Source organism: Barbus barbus (genome assembly GCF_936440315.1).
Source record: "Barbus barbus genome assembly, chromosome: 22".
NCBI classification, from domain to species: Eukaryota; Metazoa; Chordata; class Actinopteri; order Cypriniformes; family Cyprinidae; genus Barbus; species Barbus barbus.
In genome coordinates, this window is record NC_136750.1 from 4,623,053 (window position 1) to 4,644,269 (window position 21,217).

General features: G+C 38.6%; 1 protein-coding gene across 1 annotated transcript; it reads left to right on the plus strand.

The window, feature by feature from the left end:
- The first annotated feature begins 997 nt into the window (after window positions 1–997).
- On the plus strand, window positions 998–21,217 carry LOC306888565 (PR domain zinc finger protein 10). The gene is made up of 23 exons (XM_079446962.1): window positions 998–1,127; window positions 3,249–3,379; window positions 3,800–3,961; window positions 4,627–4,686; window positions 4,766–4,870; window positions 5,358–5,538; window positions 6,018–6,259; window positions 6,351–6,551; window positions 8,118–8,190; window positions 8,825–8,942; window positions 9,042–9,159; window positions 9,480–9,764; window positions 14,189–14,533; window positions 15,605–15,760; window positions 15,971–16,150; window positions 16,275–16,385; window positions 17,460–17,660; window positions 17,744–17,890; window positions 18,157–18,327; window positions 18,703–18,840; window positions 19,264–19,438; window positions 19,549–19,649; window positions 19,744–21,217. Exons 2-23 carry the CDS (start codon window positions 3,308–3,310, stop codon window positions 19,933–19,935), a joined length of 3,534 nt encoding a protein of 1,177 aa, XP_079303088.1. The 5' UTR covers window positions 998–1,127; window positions 3,249–3,307; the 3' UTR covers window positions 19,936–21,217.

The following is a 21,217-nucleotide window of genomic DNA, read 5'->3' on the forward strand; positions in this document are numbered from 1 at the left end:
GTTCAAGACTACAGACCTCGGTGTAACGCTCACTCCTTTAATGATAAACACAAGCCTGACCATCGCTCCTGGTGAGACAAAACCATGACTTATCAGCGCCGAGCACTTTCTGCAAGTCCTGTCTAGTCCAGTTCTCAGAAAACACCACTTCACATGTTCAATCTGTGTCTTAATTAGAAAAATACTGAGGAAGAATTAATTGATGTATTTAAGACTTTCTGATTTAAGACCTTTTTAGGCCTTAATTTATGAAATTCAGACTTTGCAGAAACTCTGAAAGGGGATTGTATATAATTTGTGACCCTGGACCACAAAACAGTCATAAGGGTCCATTTGTTTTTTAAATTGAGGTGTTTAATACGCTATTGATGTATGGTTTGTTAGGATAGGGCAATATTTGGCTGAGAAAGTCGTCCAATTGAAGTTGTTCTTAGCAATGCATATTACTAATCAAAAATTAAGATATAATATATTTACGGTAGGAAATTTACAAAATATCTTCATGGAGCATGATCTTTACTTAATATCCTAATGATTTTTGGCATAAAATAAATATCGATCATTTTGACCCTGTGCTACTTATGACTGGTTTTGTGGTCCAGGGTTACATTTCTGTATTATATCATAAATATGTTTTATATATTACATATTATTTATATGAAACATAGGCTATACGTGCATACACGTGCTTGTGTGGCGTGCAATGTCGTCATTGGCACGCTCTCTTTTTTCATTGGACGGCTTTGAAGCCGTTTTATTTTTTTCATTGGTTGGGAGAAATGGCGGAATATTTCCATTGGCACTGTGAGGAAAATGGCATACGAGCTTCAAATGCCAATTATCTCGAAATGAAAAACAATCTACACATATCGGAGTTAAAAATAAACGGACTTTATCCAGCACAGCATATATGCTATTTTATCCCTATCAAATTATATCGCGGTCTGGAAATCGTCGCCTGGGGCCGCGGGTCTGTTGCTAGGTAGATTATGTTAATATATGCAAGGCAGCCGTCTCTGCAGCTACCATTCAGAGGGAAGACCCACTTCAACCTTTTCCTAAAAACGCTGAAAACTCTCGGGAAATCCACACCCGAAGCTTAAGCGCGGATTCAGGATCATCTCTCAGTAAGTGTCACGTAAAATTCACAGGCTGTTTTCCGTTGGACGGTCGATTAGAGTGTAGATATATTTTGTTGAGTGTCTTCGCCGTGCTTTGTTGTTGTCTTAGTCCCACCCAAAATGGAGTCGTGTCGCGTCTTCCTCATTCTGCCGCAGACTCTCGCGGACTCATCTCAGTCCTGCATTTGAAAACCTCCACGAAACTAACTTAGTGTGCTCGATTAAAACGACACCGTAGGCCCGTTCCAGATCAAACAGGCCCTCAGCTCGCATCCTTCTGTCGTTGCCGACCACCAGCACGAGTTTCTGTCAGATGAAGCTGCTGTGGAGCTGTTTTTGTTGGGTTTTGTGGTATAGTCCGACTGGAACTCCCAACCTGCGGCTTGAGACGGGGGGGGAGAGCGCTTCACAAACAGCCCGATCGCTTCATTCGCCATTACAGCCTTTATAATCTCTTCATTCGTCTCAGGGTGTGATGAAGGCCGGGGTGACAGGCGTCTGCGTGTGTTTTTTCTGTCAGCGCGGCTGTTGGGTATTTTGTGTCCGGCCGTGTGTCTCCTCTTCCCCCGTGCAGTGATTAGACTGACCGCTCCTCCTGTGTTTGGGTTAAACAGCCAGCTTTCAATAAATCACACATAATAACACAACCTACGGATGAAATGCCGAACTCGAGCCTTCATCTATTCCGTTCACATCAGCCACTCTGTTACATGTCATTTATACAGATTAATCATGCTATTGTTTTGGAGTGCCATGTGAATTTCACGACATATATTATCATTAGGATATGATCCCATCATTGCACCATGCTCAAGTAGTTTTTTTAAGGAGTTAATCCAATGATTTGGCGTATACAGTATTTCTTATACAAGATTACCACAGAAATATGTGAAAACTGAGATTTCCAGATGTTTCCCTGAGACTATAATTAAAGGCCAAGTCATATTGATTTGAAAATCATGACGTTATTGTTTATAATATATTCATGCCTTTAGTAGATTAGAGCTGGGCAATAATATTGTTTACATTTTATAACAATAAATTCAGTCAAGCAGTTGAGATTGAGTATAATGTATGTATGTGGATAAAGTTGGATATATTTATAAATCCAAATTTGTAAAAATAGCTTTATATAAAGAAGCCACTCTGCCATTTAAATGTGCTATGAACTGAAAATTCACCCTGTCTGTTTCCTAAACGCATATCATAGATCTGTTATTTCCCCTCACACAGTTTAATCAAAATGTCATGAAAACACAAGACGTCTCTGGTGCCCTATGCAGGACTTCTCCAGTCACATCCTCGTAAGGCTATATATCTAGGCTGCCATGTCATTAGTTGTAGGACGTGTTCATTTTAAGTATGCTCAGAAGGTAGTCTTCGTTTTGTGTCCTTCAATTATTTGCACACATTCCAATTCATGACAAATTCAGTTTCATAGTTATGCAAAATATGATTTTTGAGGTGAAGGCATTATATTATCTTTAGTTTTGTTGCAAATGTTTCACAAAATGCTAAATGATACATACAGTAAACCACTGGGAGACCACAGACGCATGCAATAATGGAAATCAGTTTTCAATACAATATACATTTTCAATACATTCTTCTAATTATAATTCTAACTTAATCAAATTGAACTCTAATCAGTTACTAGACCATCTCGTTCTAGCATTTAATGCTGAGTTGACTCTAGCCTTGAAGACTCAGAAGGACACAACCTCACTAGGATGCACTCTTAAACTCTCACTTTCAAACTCAAGTTCATCTGCCTTCACTTTTGAGAGCCATGTCCACATTTCAACATCCAACCAACAACAAATGCATAGAACCAAGTTCTAAATAGCTACATTTTTGTTTTTTTGATAATCCATTACACTCGGACGTATGTCACAAGAAAGAAAAGACCTGTAACAGTAAAACTATATGAGGTCATGTGGCAACAATGTTGCATACTACATTATACAGTGTATATTTTGTGATGATATGCTAATCAGGGCTATGACTATAGACTTTTAAAGTGATATGTTCTCCCCAGTGTTTTTCATAATGGCTCACGCTATTTCGAGAAGTCATGGAAAGTAATAAATTGTTGAAAAGATATGGCAATTTCTGTAATGCATATAGGTGGTTGATGAGCGGTGGATAGGTGGAGGAGGTGTTCGGTCTCACCTCATACTGTTGCTATGGAGGCCAAGCAGGAGTCCTCACCTGTGTGGAGTTCAGCACCCAACGATGGCACTGGAAATACACCTCAGGTACAGCCACACCTTTAGTTATATTAGTTATGTGGAACTATTTAGTTACCTTTCACATTTTTCAACCGAGAAACAATGATGCATGTATTTCTATTTCAATTCTATTGAATTCACTACCCCGCTCTCTTATATAGGTATCTTGATTTCACAGACCATTAAAGTACCGTTAAGATTTTTAGTTTTGCTGAACGCTGGAATAGACTACTTGATTTTGAAAATCTGAACCAATACTAGGCATCATAGACTTGTTGAATTTTAAATGGTTACATGACATTATGCACTAAAAGATTGCAAATAAGAGTAAACATTTTGGCAAAGCCTACTCCAGCTTTAAAACAATTGCATTACATTTAAGCATGCATTACAGGCCGTTACGCACTAAACGTCATTGTCATGAATATGTCACGATAATGTATGCAGGTGCATTTTGAGACCAGTGCGGTGGCTCAGATCGTGTACAGCGGAGAGCAGTCTGACCGCGCTCAGCAGCAGGTTGTATATGCTACAGACGGAAGCTCCTACACCTCGGTTGAGTCTGCCGAACACACACTGGTGTACATACACCCAGCCGATGGAACGCAGGTGAGTTCATCTACACTGTGAAGATGCACAGCCAAGGGTTGTAATTCATAATCATTGCTGTAATTTAGAAGAGTGATCGCTAGACAACGCAGCTTGTGAAGGCACAATTTCCAATTATTTTTGTTACTTAATGCTATTATTAATTGGTTAATGTTAGTTAATGCATTCAAATTAAAATTGAGCAACACAGAAAATGTGATCATATTCTGTATTGCTACCAAAAGCATGTGGGGAAAAGACATTAGCATCTCATTAAACGGCAAATATTAATTGCAGAAATAAACATGTTCCAGACTAAAAAAAAGTCACAATATTTTGTTTTATTACTGAACATTTATTTGACCAGTTTCCTGCAATGCTGTGCTAATGTCATTTTTCACTTACCTCACTTTGTTTTCTTTCTTCAGAATTTCAACTCCATATTTAATGATTTATTTATTGTTTAAGTAGGTGATGTGCAATAAGCTTTACAATCAGATTATATATTTTGTTATTTTTGCAGAATATACCTCTCCCAAGTGTGATACAAGATCAGTCACTTTGTTGGGTTTATTTTGTGGCAATTATTGGCTGACTGAATGAAATTTGCATATGTACTCCTGCTGATAAATAATCACAAATACACTGTAACTCAGGTTTACTGCTCTTTTTTTGTTCCTATTCAGGCGGTGTTTACAGATCAGCCCCAAGTGGCCTACATTCAGCAAGATGGCACAACACAACAGGTAGTGTGGTGTTCCATAGCATTATCATGCTTTCTTTTTCCATTGATGTTGTCCACTAACATTATCTGTTGCCTCTCAGGTGACTGTGTTGCTACCCAGCGGTCAGAACATGAACACTGCAAATCTGCACGTACTGAGTAATGTAGCTGATGGCCCACAGGCGATCCTGGAACCTGTGACACAGGTGAACCCGCACTGCTAAACACATCCCGCAGGATTTTTAGTGTTGATTTGGAATTGTGGACTCAGACCTCTTTTACCTCTCTTTTATCTTGCGTTCCAGGGGGTGTTGATCGCTTTAACCCTTAGACTAAAAAACAACCCCCAGCAACAGTGTAAAAGTAGCCCAATTCTGCAGGAGAACCACTGACTTATTCCAGCAACATCACTGCTTTACACTACATTAGTGAAATTACAATACTTGTATCTAGATTTATTCGCTTACAAGACTTACTCTTATATTTTGGCAAAACTCATGAGCTGCTCACATGAACACAGTGCTGTGCTGCACTTAGTTTGATTGACAGACACTTTGAAGTGAGCTGTTCACCCGAAAGGCTTCTCAACATACCATAGGCATGAGACTACAGAGTATTAAAATAAAGCATCATTTGCTTTAGTGAAGCAAGATTTACCTCCTCTTGACTAGAAACTGATTATTTTCCCAACAGAGCCATCTTGCTGTGACTAATGCAGCTCTGCCCAACATGCCGGAGGCCTCATTGAGTCCCCTGGGGGCCACCGATTCCACTGTGGATTCAGAGGATGAGGAAGAAGACAATGATAGCGACGATTCTGAAATGGATGACTGGGAACCCAGGACTCCCCAGCCGTTCACCCCTCAGAACCTCTGTGAGTAGACATTTAACACTTAAGTCTGTGTGGTGAAAGTGAAGTGACGTGTGACCCATACTTGGATTTTGTGCTCTGCATTTAACCCATCCAAATGCACACACACACACACACACAGCAGTGAACACACACACACACAGCAGTGAACACACACAACGTGAACATACACCCGGAGCAGCGGGCAGCCGTATTGCTGCGGCGCCCGGGGAGCAGTTGGGGGTTTGGTGCCTTGCTCAAGGGTCTCACCTCAGTCGTGGTATTTAGGGTGGAGAGAGTGCTGGTTATTCACTCCCCCCTCCTACAATCCCAGCCAGACCTGAGACTCGAACCCGCAACCTTTGGGTTACAAGTCCGACTCTATCCATTAGGCCACGACTGCCCCGAAAAAAAGGGAAAGGAAAATCAGTTTTAATTCTCTTGCAAAATGCAAGGTCAAGTCACTTTTGAATGTGATCATGTGTTATTATTTCTATGTGTAGGGTGTGAAGACTGTAATAATGCTAATCCTGGAGCATGTATAAAACACGGCCCTCTGCACCCCATCCTCAGCCGCCCTGTGATGTCCAAGGCTCGGGCCAGTCTTCCTCTCGTCCTGTATATCGACCGCTTCCTGGGCGGAGTCTTTACCAAGAGGCGTATCCCCAAACGCACACAGTTCGGTCCTATAGAGGGGCCGCTGGTGCGACAGAGCGAACTGCAGGACACGCACATCCACCTGAAAGTACGACAAACCTGTAAACACCTACTCTTTTATTCTAGATAGTTTTGTAGTATTGCGTTTAAAATTCTCACATCCTGCTGCTTCTGTGTAGTTATACATGCTAGACCCTGAAAAAGAAGGCGAGAGGGCAGAGGACCTCTGGTTTGACCTGACCGATGAAGAGCGATGTAACTGGATGATGTTTGTTCGCCCGGCCCAGAATCACCTGGAGCAGAACCTGGTGGCGTATCAATACGGGTCGGACATTTTTTACACCACCATTAAGAACATTCAGCCCAAACAGGAGCTTAAGGTGCGCTTAAAGGAACAGTTTCTCATCTGTATCAAACAAATGACTGGGCCATATTGCTAAACATTTTATTATTATTATTATTATTATTATTATAATTGGTTTTCAGCTCTGAAACGTGTTACTCGAGCCAGTGACTTTTTATGAATGGCGGTGAGAATTTGAGATTGCTAGTGCGGTCATAAAATTGGCAAAGGTTGTGATGTAATTATATAATTGTCTGTAGTCTGACGCGCTACATGTCTGCTGTTACAGTACTGTTTTTAGTTTCGGTTCTCTGTCAGTGCCAGCTGTGCTGCGCTTGGTTTGAGCCGCTTTAATTTGCATTTGGGAACGCAACATTCATCATTAGAAACGTTTATAAATCTGTTGTTGTTTCAGTGTCACATAATCCTTCAGAAATCATTCGAATATGCTAATTTGCTGCTCAAGAAACATTTCTCATTATTATCAATGTTAAAAACCGTTTTGCTGCTTAATATTTTTGTGGAAACAATGATACCACTCAAACATTTGTATAAGATTTAAAAAAAGAGAGAGAAATTAATAATTTTATTCATCATGCATGAAAGTGATAGAAAGTGAGTGAAGATTTAAAAATGATTTCAATTTAATAAATGCATTAATAAATTTAATGTATTTTATAAATGCAAATAAATACTGTTCATTAAACTTAATATTTTTCAGAAAATCCAGAAAAATTGTGTATCACCATTTCCACACAAAATATGAAGCAGCAAAATTGTTTCCAACATTGATAACACTCAGAAATGTTTCTCGAGTCATAAATTGCAATGATTTCTAAAAGATCATCTGACACTGAAAACTGGAGCAATGATGAAGAAAATTCTGCTTTGCATCACAGCAATAACATAACATTTTATAATATATTAAAATTGAAAGCTTTTTTTTTATTAATAATATTTCACAATATTGCTTTTTTATTTTTTACTTTATTTTGATCGAATACATTCAGCTTTGATGAGCAGAAGATATTTATTTCAAAATCATTAATAATTGTAATGTTTCCAAACTTTTGGCAGATACTTGAATAATAATAACAATTCTATATACTATACTATAATATATTATAGTACTTTATTATAATATATTATATTAAATTGTTATTTATTAAATGCTGCCTTTTTATTTTTTACAGGACAATAGTATGTATTATTGCAATATAAGATGTATATTTTAATGTGCTAAAATAGATATTTTTAATAATAACTACTGGGGGCGTGGTCAGATTTTCCTTCTTTTTGTCTCTAGCTGATCACATGCCTGACTATTGTAGTTTCTCTTAATATTTAGAATTAGATTTTATTTTTATATTTTTGGTTTTCAATTTCAATTTTAGTTTTATCATTTTTATTATATTTTTTTTAAATATGTAGGTTTTGTTTTGTGAAAAAAAATATTTTTAGTTATTTTAATACTTCATCTGAAACTAAACGAAACTTAGAAGGGTTTCTTTTGCAACTAGCTGAAATAAAGTACGTTTTAATAAGTATTAATGTTTTTTAATGTCTTCAAGTAAAGAAATTCACACGCAGTCTTATATTCCAGGTGTGGTACGCGGCATCATATGCAGAGTTTGTCAACCAGAAAGTTCACGATGTCACAGATGAAGAGAGAAAAGGTAAATTGTCATGGCCTCTTCTGAAATGAGTAACTGCTGGAAGTGTTGTAATTGATGACGTTGTTGATTCATTCACATGCCACAGGCATGACAAACGATATATTTACTAAGGATGTAACTTTTAGCTTTCTCAGAGCTCCGTTCATTTAGCAATATTTGGGGTTTCTGTACAATAAAATGTATGGTGTTGTCTATACCGTGTCCCAAAAAAGGTTTATAATATAAATGTTAAAATACAAACTTTTACCATCATAAAAAAGAAACACTGTTTGAAAGCAGCATGACAGGGAAAATCACTCTTGTTAAGACAGACTTTTTACTAAATATATATGTGCATTAATTTCAGTTAATTATATTTACATAATATCCTATCCATTGGGAAGAATGTAATAATAATTAAAGCTTCTAAACACATCAATGAGGCTGATTACACAAAGGTCAAAGCTTAAAACCATAAATGTTCATAATCAAAAATCACACTAAATGCTTATCTCCTCCTTTAACTATATATAACTTCTAATTTAACTTCCTATTTATTTATTTTACCGAGAACTGTACCCCTAGTGTCGCATCTGACCATTGATTTTATCCTGGTAATATTTTAAAAATGTTTCTCTTGTGGTTCCTTGATCAGTTTTACGTGAGCAGGAGAAGAACTGGCCGTGTTATGAGTGTAACAGACGGTTCATGAGCTCAGAGCAGCTTCAGCAGCACTTAAACATGCACGACGACAAGCTCAACCTCATCCAAAGGTTTGAATGCACATCAGTGACTTGATTTCTCCGATGTTCGTGATTGTATTCCTGATAGTGAGTCCATTGCAGAATCTGACTAATATTCTTCTCTTCCAGGCCAAAGGGCCGTGGCCGAGGACGGGGCAGGAAACGATTCAGTGCTGCAAGGCGACCAGGACGACGTACGAAATTCATCTGCCCACAGACTCCTGTTGAGAGTGCCGACAAGACACAGGTACTGTAGACCTCATTTACTCATCATCATGTCATTGTAAGATTTTCATCCATCTTCGAAACACAAATGGACTTTTAATGAAACCTGAGAGATTTCTGTCCCTCCAAAATTGCATTATAAGATGAACAGATTTGATTTAGGCTTTGATTAACATATAAACATTGATTAACACACACATAGAATCATCAAATATGTTAATGGAAGCTCAAATTTGTTTGCTTGACGCAGATTGGATTTCTGATCTCTTTATGAACTTTTAAAAGTTTGAAGGTTTTGTTGGAATTGACTGTGCTAATTTTTTGTCTCTGCACCTGCCAAAGGAGCTTTTAGCATCTGTAGATAAACTACCATTTGAGGAGCGAACAGATGGCGCTCTTAATGGCCTGAAGGTGGTGGAGATGGCAGCTGAATCGATGGAGACCGAGACAGAAGAAGGGCTTGATACCCCAGCAACCCACTCCGAGGCGCTGCAAGAGGAGGGGGATTCTGTCACCCCACCTCCGGCCAAAGAAGTCCCGGGGTCTGCCAAAGAGGACCTGTCTCAGACAAGTCCCGAAGACCCCCACCTCACACCGCAGGACATGAGGAGGGCGAGGAGGATTAGGGTAAGATACGCCCGTCATGAATGACCCACAACCTCAGATCTCTGCATTGTAGTGTGTTGAGTAGACTAGAGTTATTTAACAGTAGCGTGTGTGTGGGTGTGTGTCTTTCTCTTTTGTTGCGTGCTGCACGTTCAGGTGGACTTGCAGGTAGGTCTAATGTGGGCCAGAGTGGAGTCACAGGAAACTTCCTCCTTCAGTCAATACAGTGTTGTGATGTCACGCTACACTGACAGTCTATGACTCCCTACATCCCCTTTACATCTGTCTGTATCAGTTCAGTCCTCAAGCGTCATCAACCAGCAGAGTTATAGGACAGCTGCTCCAAAAATGAACATTCACATCATTAAATTGTAGTCCTGTGACCCTGTTTGACCAAAAGGAGATGATTAGGGTTTCATGGGTGCCCTTTTCTATTATAAAGAAATTGAATGGGAAAGGATGCTAGGCCTGGTTTGACAATATTGATTTTGATATTCATGTCGATGAACCGATATCAATTATTAAATCCCAAGAATCAGTCATTTAGTCTATACTGTTTTCTGTTGATACATAAACAAAACATTGCTTCATTTTATTTGTAGCATGCCTTCCATGCAATAATCGCAATAAGCTTTGTGCTTTATGACTTTTAATATGAAAGTCTCAGTTTATCATGAATTTCAAACAGTAAATACCATTTTGGTGCTGAGTGCGCGTGAACCAGTCATCTCTTCCTCTTTACTTCTTTTTTTGAAATATAAACATTTAGAGTAGGAACATGATTGTCATTAAAAAGAAAAACAGATTTGTGTGAAATTTAAATGTTTGTTAAAGTGTGTTGATCTGAAACTAAATTGTACCATTGTTTAATTTGGACTGGTTTATCTTAGCCTTCAATATTATAGTAATGTACCAATTGACAGCTACATACAGTCATGGCCAAAAATATCGGCACCCTTGGTAAATATGATCCAAGAAGGCTGTGAAAATTAATCTGCATTGTTAATCCTTTAAAAAAATTCACAAAAATCTAACCTTTCATTGGATAATAAGAATTTAAAAAATCAAAGGCTAGTAAGCCGTGTCACATTTTATTAGGCTATTATTCAGAAATTATGTAGGCTAAAATGCTGGTAAATCAAAAAGTTTACAAACATTATAAACACCCTTATTAGTTTTTCTCCACTACAAATCCTCTAAACTTAAGGATATAGGCTATAAAAACGTCATTCCAAAAACAAAATAAAAGTGAAACTGATGCCTACCTTTCTCACTCGGCACAAATCCAAATGTTTCCATATTCTCGACGTATACTAAAATAATATTTATTGGCTTTTACTTTCATCGACATAAAACATCATCCTTATAGTTTTATTGTGTTTTCTCCGTTCACAGAAGCGCCGCAGGTGCGTAAGATCTGTCGAATCCATCTTACACTGTCGTCGGATAAACTCAAAAGCCGGTGTTCTGATGATTTGTGCTACCCTGTCAGATTTTGCTACCTCCCATTAAAACAGATGGTAGCAGAATTTATTGCCATTGCGACTAGAGTTCACAGCTGAGCGCGGGCGGGCGTTTCACTCGCTGGATGCATCAGCATCACCTTTGCATAGTCTGTACTACTTGAATTCCTGATTGGTTGACAGCAAATTTTAAATATTAAATGGAACGATAAAATATTTTATTAACCGGTTAATGGCCATTTCAAATTTTCTATTCTGTTCGGAACTATTTAGTTTCATCTGACCATAGAAGCCAGTCCCATTTGAAGTTCCAGTTGTGTCTGATAACTGAATATACTGGAGATTGTTTTTGGATGAGCTAGGATAATTTTTCTTGAAACCCTCCCAAACAACGTGTGGTGATGTAGGGGCTGTTTGGCAATTTTTTTTTTTTACTTTTCTGACCCCGAGACTCAACTATTTTCTGTAATTCTCCAGCTGTGGTCCTTGGAGAGTCTTTAGCCACTCAAACTCTCCTTCTCACCGTGCATTAGGGCGATAGTTTCGTAACATTTTATGTTGATTGGAAATTCTTAATTATTGTCCTGATGGTGGAAATGGGAATTTTCTTAACTTCTCTTAAAGCCACTTCACTAATTTGTGAAGCTCAATTATCTTTTGCTGCACATCAGAAATATATTCTTTGGTTTTTCTCATTGTGATGGATGATTAAGGGAATTTGGGCTTTGTTTTTTGGGCTGGATAATTTCATGTTCATAATCACCCTGGAGTGCTCAAAATTGTGAATATGAATGGGAATATACTTCAGAGATATTTTACTCATAAGAATTTCTAGGGGTGCCAAAAATTGTCCAATGTGTATTTGAGAAAAACATTTATTTCATAATGATATTTCCCCCATTTTAAATTCTTATTATCCAAAGATAATCTTTTTTATTTTTATTTTTATTTTTTATTTTTTTTAAATAAAAAATCAAAAAGATTTACAATGCAGATTAATTTTCACAGCCTTCTTTGATCATATTTACCAAGGGTGCTGATATTTTTGGCCATGACTGTGTACTGCACCTGATCTAGATCCAAATGAATTGATCTCTAAATCATTCAGAATCTAATCAAATCAAGAGCTTGAACTGAACTGTGAAATCTGTTAATATCAAGCACTAGTGCTTACTATTGTGCTTCAAAAAGGACAAAAAAAAAAAAAAAACCACTGTAAAAGTGGTTCACACTACTGATACTATAATTTGCCAAAATAAAATCAGAATCAGAATGAGCTTTATTGGCCAGGTATGTTTACACATACAAGGAATTTGTTGTAGTGACAGAAGCTACACAGTGCAACAGGACAGGACACGACACAGATAATAAAATAATAATATACAAATAGGCAATGTGCAAAATAGCAAAAACACAAGATATAATATAGATAATTATGTGTAAAGGTCTGATAAGTGCAAATTTGAAATGAAAAAAATAAGTGTGTGGTGAATAAATAATGTATAATGGAGTTGTGTGTTCCACGTTTAGTGTCAAGTGTTCATGAGATGGATTGCCTGAGGGAAGAAACTGTTTCTGTGTCTGGTCGTTCTGGTTCTCAGAACTGGTCGACGCTACAGAGCTCTAAGAGGTTGTGTGCTGGATGTGAGGGGTCCAGACTGATTTTGCCAGCCCTTTTGCTCACTCTGGATAAGTACAGTTCTTGGAGAGTGGGGAGGGTTGTACCAATGATTCGCTCAGCAGTCCGGACTACCTTCTGTAGTCTTCTGAGGTCAGATTTGGTAGCTGAGCTGAACCAGACAGTTATTGAAGTGCAGAGGACGGATTCATTGATGGCAGAGTAGAACTGTTTCAGCAGCTCCTGTGGCAGGTTGAACTTACTCAGCTGGCGAAGGAAGAACAGCCTCTGCTGGGACTTTTTAACAATGGAGTCAATGTGATTGTCCCACTTCAGGTCCTGAGAAATTGTGGTGCCCAGGAATCTGAATGGCTCCACTGTTGTTACAGTGCTGTTCATGATGGTGAGTGGGTGGAGAGCAGGGGAGTTTCTCCTGAAGTCCACGATCATCCACAGTTTTGAGCGTGTTGAGCTCCAGCCAGGTTAAGACTGCACCAAACAGCCAGCTCCTTAACCTCCTGTCTGTAAGCAGACTCGTCACCGTCCTGAATGAGGCCGATCAGTGTGGTGTCATTGCAAACTTCAGGAGCTTGACAGAGGGGTCTTTAGATGTGCAGTCGTTGGTGTAGAGGGAGAAGAGCAGTGGGGAGAGAACACAGCCCTGAGGAGCTCCAGTGCTGATGGTGCGGGTGCTAGATGTGGATTTACCAAGCTTTACTAACTGCTGTCTGTCTGTCAGGAAGCTGTTGATCCACTGGCAGACGGAGGTGGGGACGGAGAGCTGGGTTAGTTTATTCTGAAGGGTTTCCGTGATGATGGTGTTAAAAGCGGAGCTGAAGTCTACGAACAGGATCCTCACATAAGTCCCTGGTCTGTCCAGATGCTGCAGGATGAAGTGCAGTCCCATGTTGACTGCATCATCCACAAACCTCTTTGCTCTGTAGGCAAACTGCAGGGGGTCCAGTAAGGGTAAAAGTAAAAGCTCTATGGTTTAACATTTGAAAGCAAAGAAATTAACAGAGCCATGAATATTAATATTGGCAATGTAAACCATTCTGCCAAACATCTCCTTTTGTGTTCCATGGAGGAAAGTATTTTGGGTTTGGACAGAATGTTCATTTTTGTGTGAACTAGCTACAACTGAAAGATTAAATCTGTGTTCAGCATGCAAACAAAACGGCTTGTTTCAGCCACCACCTCTGTGACATAAAGACCATGCGAGTGCATTATGGCATTGCTCCCAAATCATGTGAATTCAGTGTAATCTAAGTGATTCCTCATCATCCTGCTTGGATTGTTCACCTGGTCGTCTTCTCATTTCAAAAGTGTCCATTCCTCCATGCTTTCTCTCTTCCCTTACCCAGAATGCCGCTCTCCAGCATCTATTCATCCGTAAGTCCTTTCGACCCTTTAAATGTTCTCAGTGCGGGAAAGCCTTTCGGGATAAAGACAAGTTGGACCAGCACATGCGGTACCACGGGCGGGACGGCTGCCGTCACATGTGCCATCAGTGCGGCAAGGGCTTCCTGACGAACACTGCTCTCGAGGATCACCTGCAGTTGCACTCTGATCAGCGCACCTACTCCTGCCTCTTCTGTGCTGAGTCCTATGACAGATTGGACCTGCTCAAAGAGCATGTGAGGGTTCACCTGGTCAACGGCTGCTTTTCCTGTCCTTCCTGCAAGAAAACCTTCACGGACTTCATACAGGTGTGATGTGCTAACAAAAAGATGGACACACAATCACAAAACTGATTCGAAGTAGTTCACCAAAAATTTAAATATGCTGAAAATTGACTTCGTCTAGGATGTAGATGAGTTTGTGTCTTCATCTGAAAAGATTTAGAGAAATTAAGCATAACATCACTTGCTCACTAATGGCAGTGAATGGGTGCCGTCAGAATGAGAGTCCAAAATGCTGATAAACATATCACAGTTATCCAAACCAGTCCATCAATTAATGTTTTGTGAAGTGAAAAGCTGCTTGTTTGTAAGGAAAAGAAATCCATCATGAAGACATTTTAACCATCATTTTTGGGCGCCCATAATCCATAATAACACTCCAGTGAAAAAGACCAGATCACATCAAAATCCACAAATATATGTATGCACAGTCAAACTTTACAGTCATTATTACACCACGTAATTACACCACAGACTGAAAAAAAATTAAGCATTGCTTGGTAATTGGTTGACCTAAATTGGTATTATCTAATTGAGTACTTAAATTTAACAGCCGGCAGCAATTCATTACATACATTTCTTTAAAAGTTATCTGACATTATCAAGATGAATTTGTTTTTACAGTCATTCTAAACAATAGCGAATAATGTGAGAAATGTTGAAGGTGTCTGAATTGGTTTTAGTTTTGCCTGTATGTAGTTATTTTTTGCTTGTAAACAGTGACTGATCTGTGCATGTTTCTCTCCTGATTCAGACAAAATTATAAACATTATTACAACAATTATTCCAAATGCACATCTTTTCACTTTGTAAGATGTTAATTGATGGCCTGGAGTGGTGTGGATTATTGTGATGTTTTAACAGTTGTTTTGGGCTCTCATACTGACGGCACCCATTCACTGCAGAGGATCCATTGCTGAGCAAGTGATGTAAAGCTAAAGACATAAACTAAATTTGACTGTTTTTAGTGAAATAAACCTTTGATAAGTAGATTTTCAAGGGGGAAAAAAAGGAAATTAAAAGTGATATGCCCATTTTAATGTCTGGTTAGATGGCAATATTCTTGTGATTAACCAATCATGCATCTGTGTTGTGCAGGTTAAGAAACATGTGAGAAGTTTCCACTCAGAGAAGATCTTCCAGTGTTCGGAGTGTGATAAAGCCTTCTGCAGGCCTGATAAACTACGACTCCACATGCTTCGCCACTCTGACCGCAAGGACTTCCTGTGCTCCACCTGTGGAAAACAGTTTAAGGTGATTCACATATGCCCAGATGAATATCATTCATGTATAAATGTATACACAAATAAATGCAGTGCATTGTGATGTTTATGCATTTTTAGGATTTTGAACCCATACACATTTGTTGCATTTAAAGTTAAGACATGAAACCCCCCTTAGAATGTGTGTGTGTTTAATATCTTCTCATTCATTTTGTTGTGTTGTTTCTCCTTTGTTGGCCAGAGGAAGGATAAACTACGGGAGCACATGCAGAGGATGCACAACCCTGAACGCGAGGCCAAAAAGGCGGACCGCATCCACCGCACCAAAGCTTTGAAACAGAAGGAGCCCACCACTGACTTTGAGAGCTTCATGTTTAAATGCAGACTCTGTATGATGGGCTTCAGGAGACGAGGGATGCTGGTATTTAAATTTGTTTATCTTAAGTTTGTCCATTACCTTTTTTGCTGTTTCTTAGGCTTTCTAAAATTGGTGTTTTTGAAATCCTAGGCCACTTGTGACCTCTTACTTACTGTACTGTCCACAGGTGAATCACCTATCTAAACGACATCCTGAGATGCGATTGGAGGAGGTTCCTGAGCTGACGCTGCCCATCATTAAACCCAACAGAGATTACTTCTGCCAGTACTGTGATAAGGTCTGGACTCTCAGCACATGAATGGTCTACTGGGGTTGTTCATGATAGCTGTGAGCTCTGCCAATTCTGTCTTACCACCTTCTTTGGATCTGCACATTTTAACGACCCCTCTGGTCTTCACATTGGCTGCAGTTACTGCTGACTCATAGAAAGACAATAGCAGTGTGTCCTAGAGCCAAGAGACTTGAGCCTCCTCTGAAAATAGTTGCCAATTGGCTCTTCCTGCATAGTGCATTCATGTCAGCAGGTTCTCTCTTAAAGCTGATCTTGAAAAATACTTTTTATGCAAACTTTTATGAAAATGAACAGTATAGGTTCTCATAGTAATGGAGACCTTGGAAATATCAGTAAATAATTGTGTTTTGAGGAAAAGTTAATTTCCAGTCCTGGTCACACACACGTATACACTGATGTTCAAAAGTATGAGATCAGTAAGGTTTTTTTTTTTTTTTTTTTTTAAAGAAGTCAAGGCTGCATTTATTTGTTTATAATAATTGTTTTCTGTTTTAATATACTTAAAAATAAAATTTATTCCTGTGATGCAAAGTGAATTTTCATGAACAATTACACCAGTCTTCAGCGTCACATGATCCTTAAGAGATCAAATATGCTGATGTATTATCAATTTTGGAAACAGATCATTTTTTTTTTTTTTGTTTTGGAACTTATACCTTTTAGTATTTAATTTTATATACTAAAAATATTTTTTTTCAGGATTCTTTTATGAATAAAAAGTTAAAGAACAGCATTTGATAAAAACATACACTACTGTAAATTAAATTTATGACCGGTACATTTTTTTTTTTTTTTTTAGAAATTAATATTTTTATTCAGCAAGGATGTTAAATTGATAGTTAAAGTGATAGTTAGGACTTATATTGTTAGAAAAGTTTTTATTAATAAATGTTCCTAATTAACATAAAAAATCTTACTGATCCCAAATTTTGAATGGCACACACACGCTTATTTATATAATGCAATTTAAAAACAGTAGTAATTGTATTTATTAATTATGTTATGCTATGCTATGCTTTATGATATTTTATCTCCACCCTTTTCCTTTTACCTGTTCAGGTGTATAAAAGTGCCAGTAAGAGAAAGGCCCACATTTTGAAGAACCACCCTGGGGCAGAATTGCCCCCCAGCATCCGGAAGCTGCGTCCGGCCGGGCCGGGAGAGCCTGACCCAATGCTGAGCACACACACGCAGCTCACCGGCACCATCGCTACTGCACCGGTGTGCTGCCCGCACTGTGCCAAACAGTACAGCAGCAAGGTACTGTACAGCCATTAATGACATGGTATGTGTTTATCTGTATGGATGTATGCGTCCTAATATATGTCTATCTTTGTTATTAGACAAAAATGGTCCAGCACATCCGTAAGAAGCATCCGGAGTATCAGTACAACAGCAGCAGCAGCATCCAGGCACCTCTGGCCACTACCGTCATCAGCAGTACTCCTGCTGTCATCACAACAGACGATGCTACTACAGAGGCCGTGGTGGTGAGCAGATACACTCGCCCAAACACTTCAAAACGACAACACAAAATCAAATTATACCCAATTTTACTTCTATACAAATGTCTCCGGTCTCAGTGGGCTCATTGGACAATGTTGTTCTAAAGAATTTTTTTTTCAATTCTATTGAATTCTTTTATTTTAGTGTTGTCTTTTAAAGAGTTATCCATAAAGTGTTACTGGTTAGATGGTAAATGAAGTGTCACGTTAGGTAACATCCCAATATTCATCACTTTCTGTCTTCCTCCTAGACGACCGATCTGTTGACCCAGGCCATGACGGAGCTGTCCCAGACCCTGACAACAGACTACCGCACAGCACAAGGAGATTTCCAGAGGATCCAGTACATCCCAGTGTCTCAGGCAGGAGGTGGTCTGTCACAGCCACAGCACATACAGCTGCAGGTGGTACAGGTGGCCCCGGTACGGACACACTCATTCACACTCGCTTCTTTGCTCTGTTACTTTCGGCTTTTTTTAATTAATTTTTTTTCAATTATAATTTTTTTTCTTGCTCTTGCTTTTTGACTTCCGTTTTCTTTCATTCTTTTGACTTTATTTTTATTGAATAATTCAAATTGGAATAATTACGATTTCTTGATATTTTTGAATGAAGTCGCTTAGTCACAGATTTAATCTTGCTCATCAAGGCTGCATTCATTTGATCAAAAATACAGTAAAAACAGTAATATTGTGAAATATTATTACAATTTAAAACAACAGTTTTCTATTTTATATATATATATCTTGAGTTTTAGACTGATTTGATGAGTGAGTGTTGTCTGTTTGTTCCTGCAGGCGTCCTCTCCTCATTCTCAGCACTCTACAGTAGATGTGAGTCAGTTACACGACCCTCACAGTTACAGTCAGCACTCTATTCAGGTTCAGCACATCCAGGTGGCTGAGCCCACGGGGACCGTGCAGGCCAACGCACAGGTGAGCTGCTGACTTTTACAGGATATGCATGCTGTGTAGGGCTGCACAGTATTTTGATAGCATATCTCAATATAGCTTAGTGTAATTATTGAGTAGTTAAATACTAAAACGGTTTAAAAAGAAAAAGTTAAAGTCTTACAATTCTGATCAAAATTCCTGTATTTTTTCATATTGCAATACATTTAGCAGAAAAACTGTAACAAATTTTAAGCTTATTCACACCAAGACCAAATTTTTGGTCCACAATGTTATATTAGGATGATCTATAATGATTCTGTTTCTTTATAGAGTGTATTTAATAATTCAACAAATATGAAATATTAGAATAATTTTGGTTGAAAAAAAGTTTTACTTTTGTGTAGTTTAGTGGCATCAGTCTCACCATCACTACCCCTTTTAACAGTTTTTCTATCATCCAATCAGGTTTCAGCTCAGCCTCTAAGTCCCTCCTCTCAGCAAGTGGCTCAAGAGCTTAGCACCACCCAGCTGACCCCTGTGACCCTCGCTCAGGGCCAGACTCTACAGACTTCCACCAATCAGACGCAAGGTGCTGCACAGCATGCGTACCTACCCAGCAACTGGAACTACAGGAGTTATCGTAAGCATCTTCAGCAAAAGCTTCTGTAATAGATATTTATTGTTATTAACCTGTATTTATACAGAAAACCTAATGGCAGCATTTTGTTTTCCTCCTTTTGCTCCTGTAAGCGTCTGAGATCCAGATGATGGCTCTTCCTCATACTCAGTATGTGATAGCAGAGGCCAGCACCCCCGTCACTGCTGCAGTCAACAGCAGTCAGGTCAAAACGGTGAGTGGAAGAACTATCTAGCTTCCACACGAGTTCCAGTGTTTTTGTTTTCATATTGTAATGCAATTATGTTTTGGTTTCTCGTGCATTTCAGACACATTATGTGATCTCAGAAGGACAGACGGAGCTGGATGGGAAGCAGGTGAACATCCCGTCCACCACAGCGCAGGTTCACCCCGACCCAATGGAGCAGCCGGCCGTCAGTCAGCAGACCACCACGCAGTACATCATCACCACCACCACCAACGGGACAGGGGCGAGTGAAGTTCACATCACCAAACCCTAACCCTAAATCACACGTGAAGAAACTGATTCGTCGTCATCTGCTGCAGAGTTACTTTAAATGAACAGATTTCTGATTTATTTTCTTGGAGTTAAAAAGATGAACTGAAATAGTGAAGATGTTCTGTATGAAATAGTAAGAACACTGGAGTGGTTAACTGTGTTTCTCTAGACACCCAAAAATACCTAATTGTGTATGTTTTCAGGAACTATCATGACTTTTAAACCTGTGCTATCCTGCGTTTTAGCTTCATTTTGGTCTTTTTTTCCCCCGTTTATTTTTTTTTATTCAGTAAAGTATTGAAAGATTCTTGAGTAAGACTTGAGAGACCTTTAAAAGGATTTCTTTTTTTATTATTATTTGTTTGTTTCCCCACAATAAAAGGGGTCAAGCGCTGTGGATCCTCACTTTTACTGGCTTTTGTTTGAATATATTTGGAAATCTTCAAGTAAAATTTGGCACAGCCACAAAGCCTGTAAAAATACTGCCTTGATGAGCAGGCGGATCTTATAAAAGATCACATTTTACCCCAAAATCCAACGAGAGAATTACAATTTGCACAGAGAATGTGAAGCTTTGTGACTAAGAGTTACAATTAAAATTTGCTTTATTGTCATGAACATTCATTGTCATGATGCAAAAATATTAATATTCCTAAAAAAAAAAAAGTATGAAATGTAATGTATTTTCCTATGGTTTTGGAGTGGAATATGACCTTGACATTTAATTTAGAGAATCTATCATCAATCTCAAAATTGCATTGTCCATGCCCACATCAGCTCCCTTGCAAATGAAAGCAAACCCCAAATTAATGCTTTTTTTAATATATTTACCATAAAATATTAAAATATGGTCCACTGAAGGAGTCACCAGCCAGAACGAGGTTCAGCTGTTGAACCCTTCATACCCAACAAAAATCCTTCTCAAAATGTCTCAAGTTATCGGAGTCCTCATATTATTCTATGTATTATCTGTTAAAATGACTGGAAGAACTTGTGTATTTCATGTAACTTGTGTTTATGGACATACTATTATTTATTTGGGTTTTGCACATCCATGAGTGGAGCACTGCTGCAACTTTATAACCTGAGAAAGGGAAATATATCCAGCATACACTATTTATACTGAGACAAACTTGTACAATGTAAAAAAAATCTGTATCTGTACTATAAGTATTGTTATTATTGACGGTTTATGTACAGTAATGCGCCTCAGTGTCTCTGGGTTGGTGTCTCCTGTTGTTCCTAGTGATGGGAAATAAATGTTCTTTTGTACACTTATCTTT

What these genes read in the sequence shown, in the direction of transcription:
- LOC306888565 (XM_079446962.1), top strand. Translation starts at nt 3,308, where the DNA reads ATGGAGGCCAAGCAGGAGTCCTCACCTGTGTGGAGTTCAGCACCCAAC. An exon ending in TCCTGGAACCTGTGACACAG is followed by an intron (nt 4,871 to 5,357) that starts GTGAACCCGCAC and finishes TTTTCCCAACAG; the next exon opens with AGCCATCTTGCTGTGACTAA. An exon ending in AGCCCAAACAGGAGCTTAAG is followed by an intron (nt 6,552 to 8,117) that starts GTGCGCTTAAAG and finishes CTTATATTCCAG; the next exon opens with GTGTGGTACGCGGCATCATA.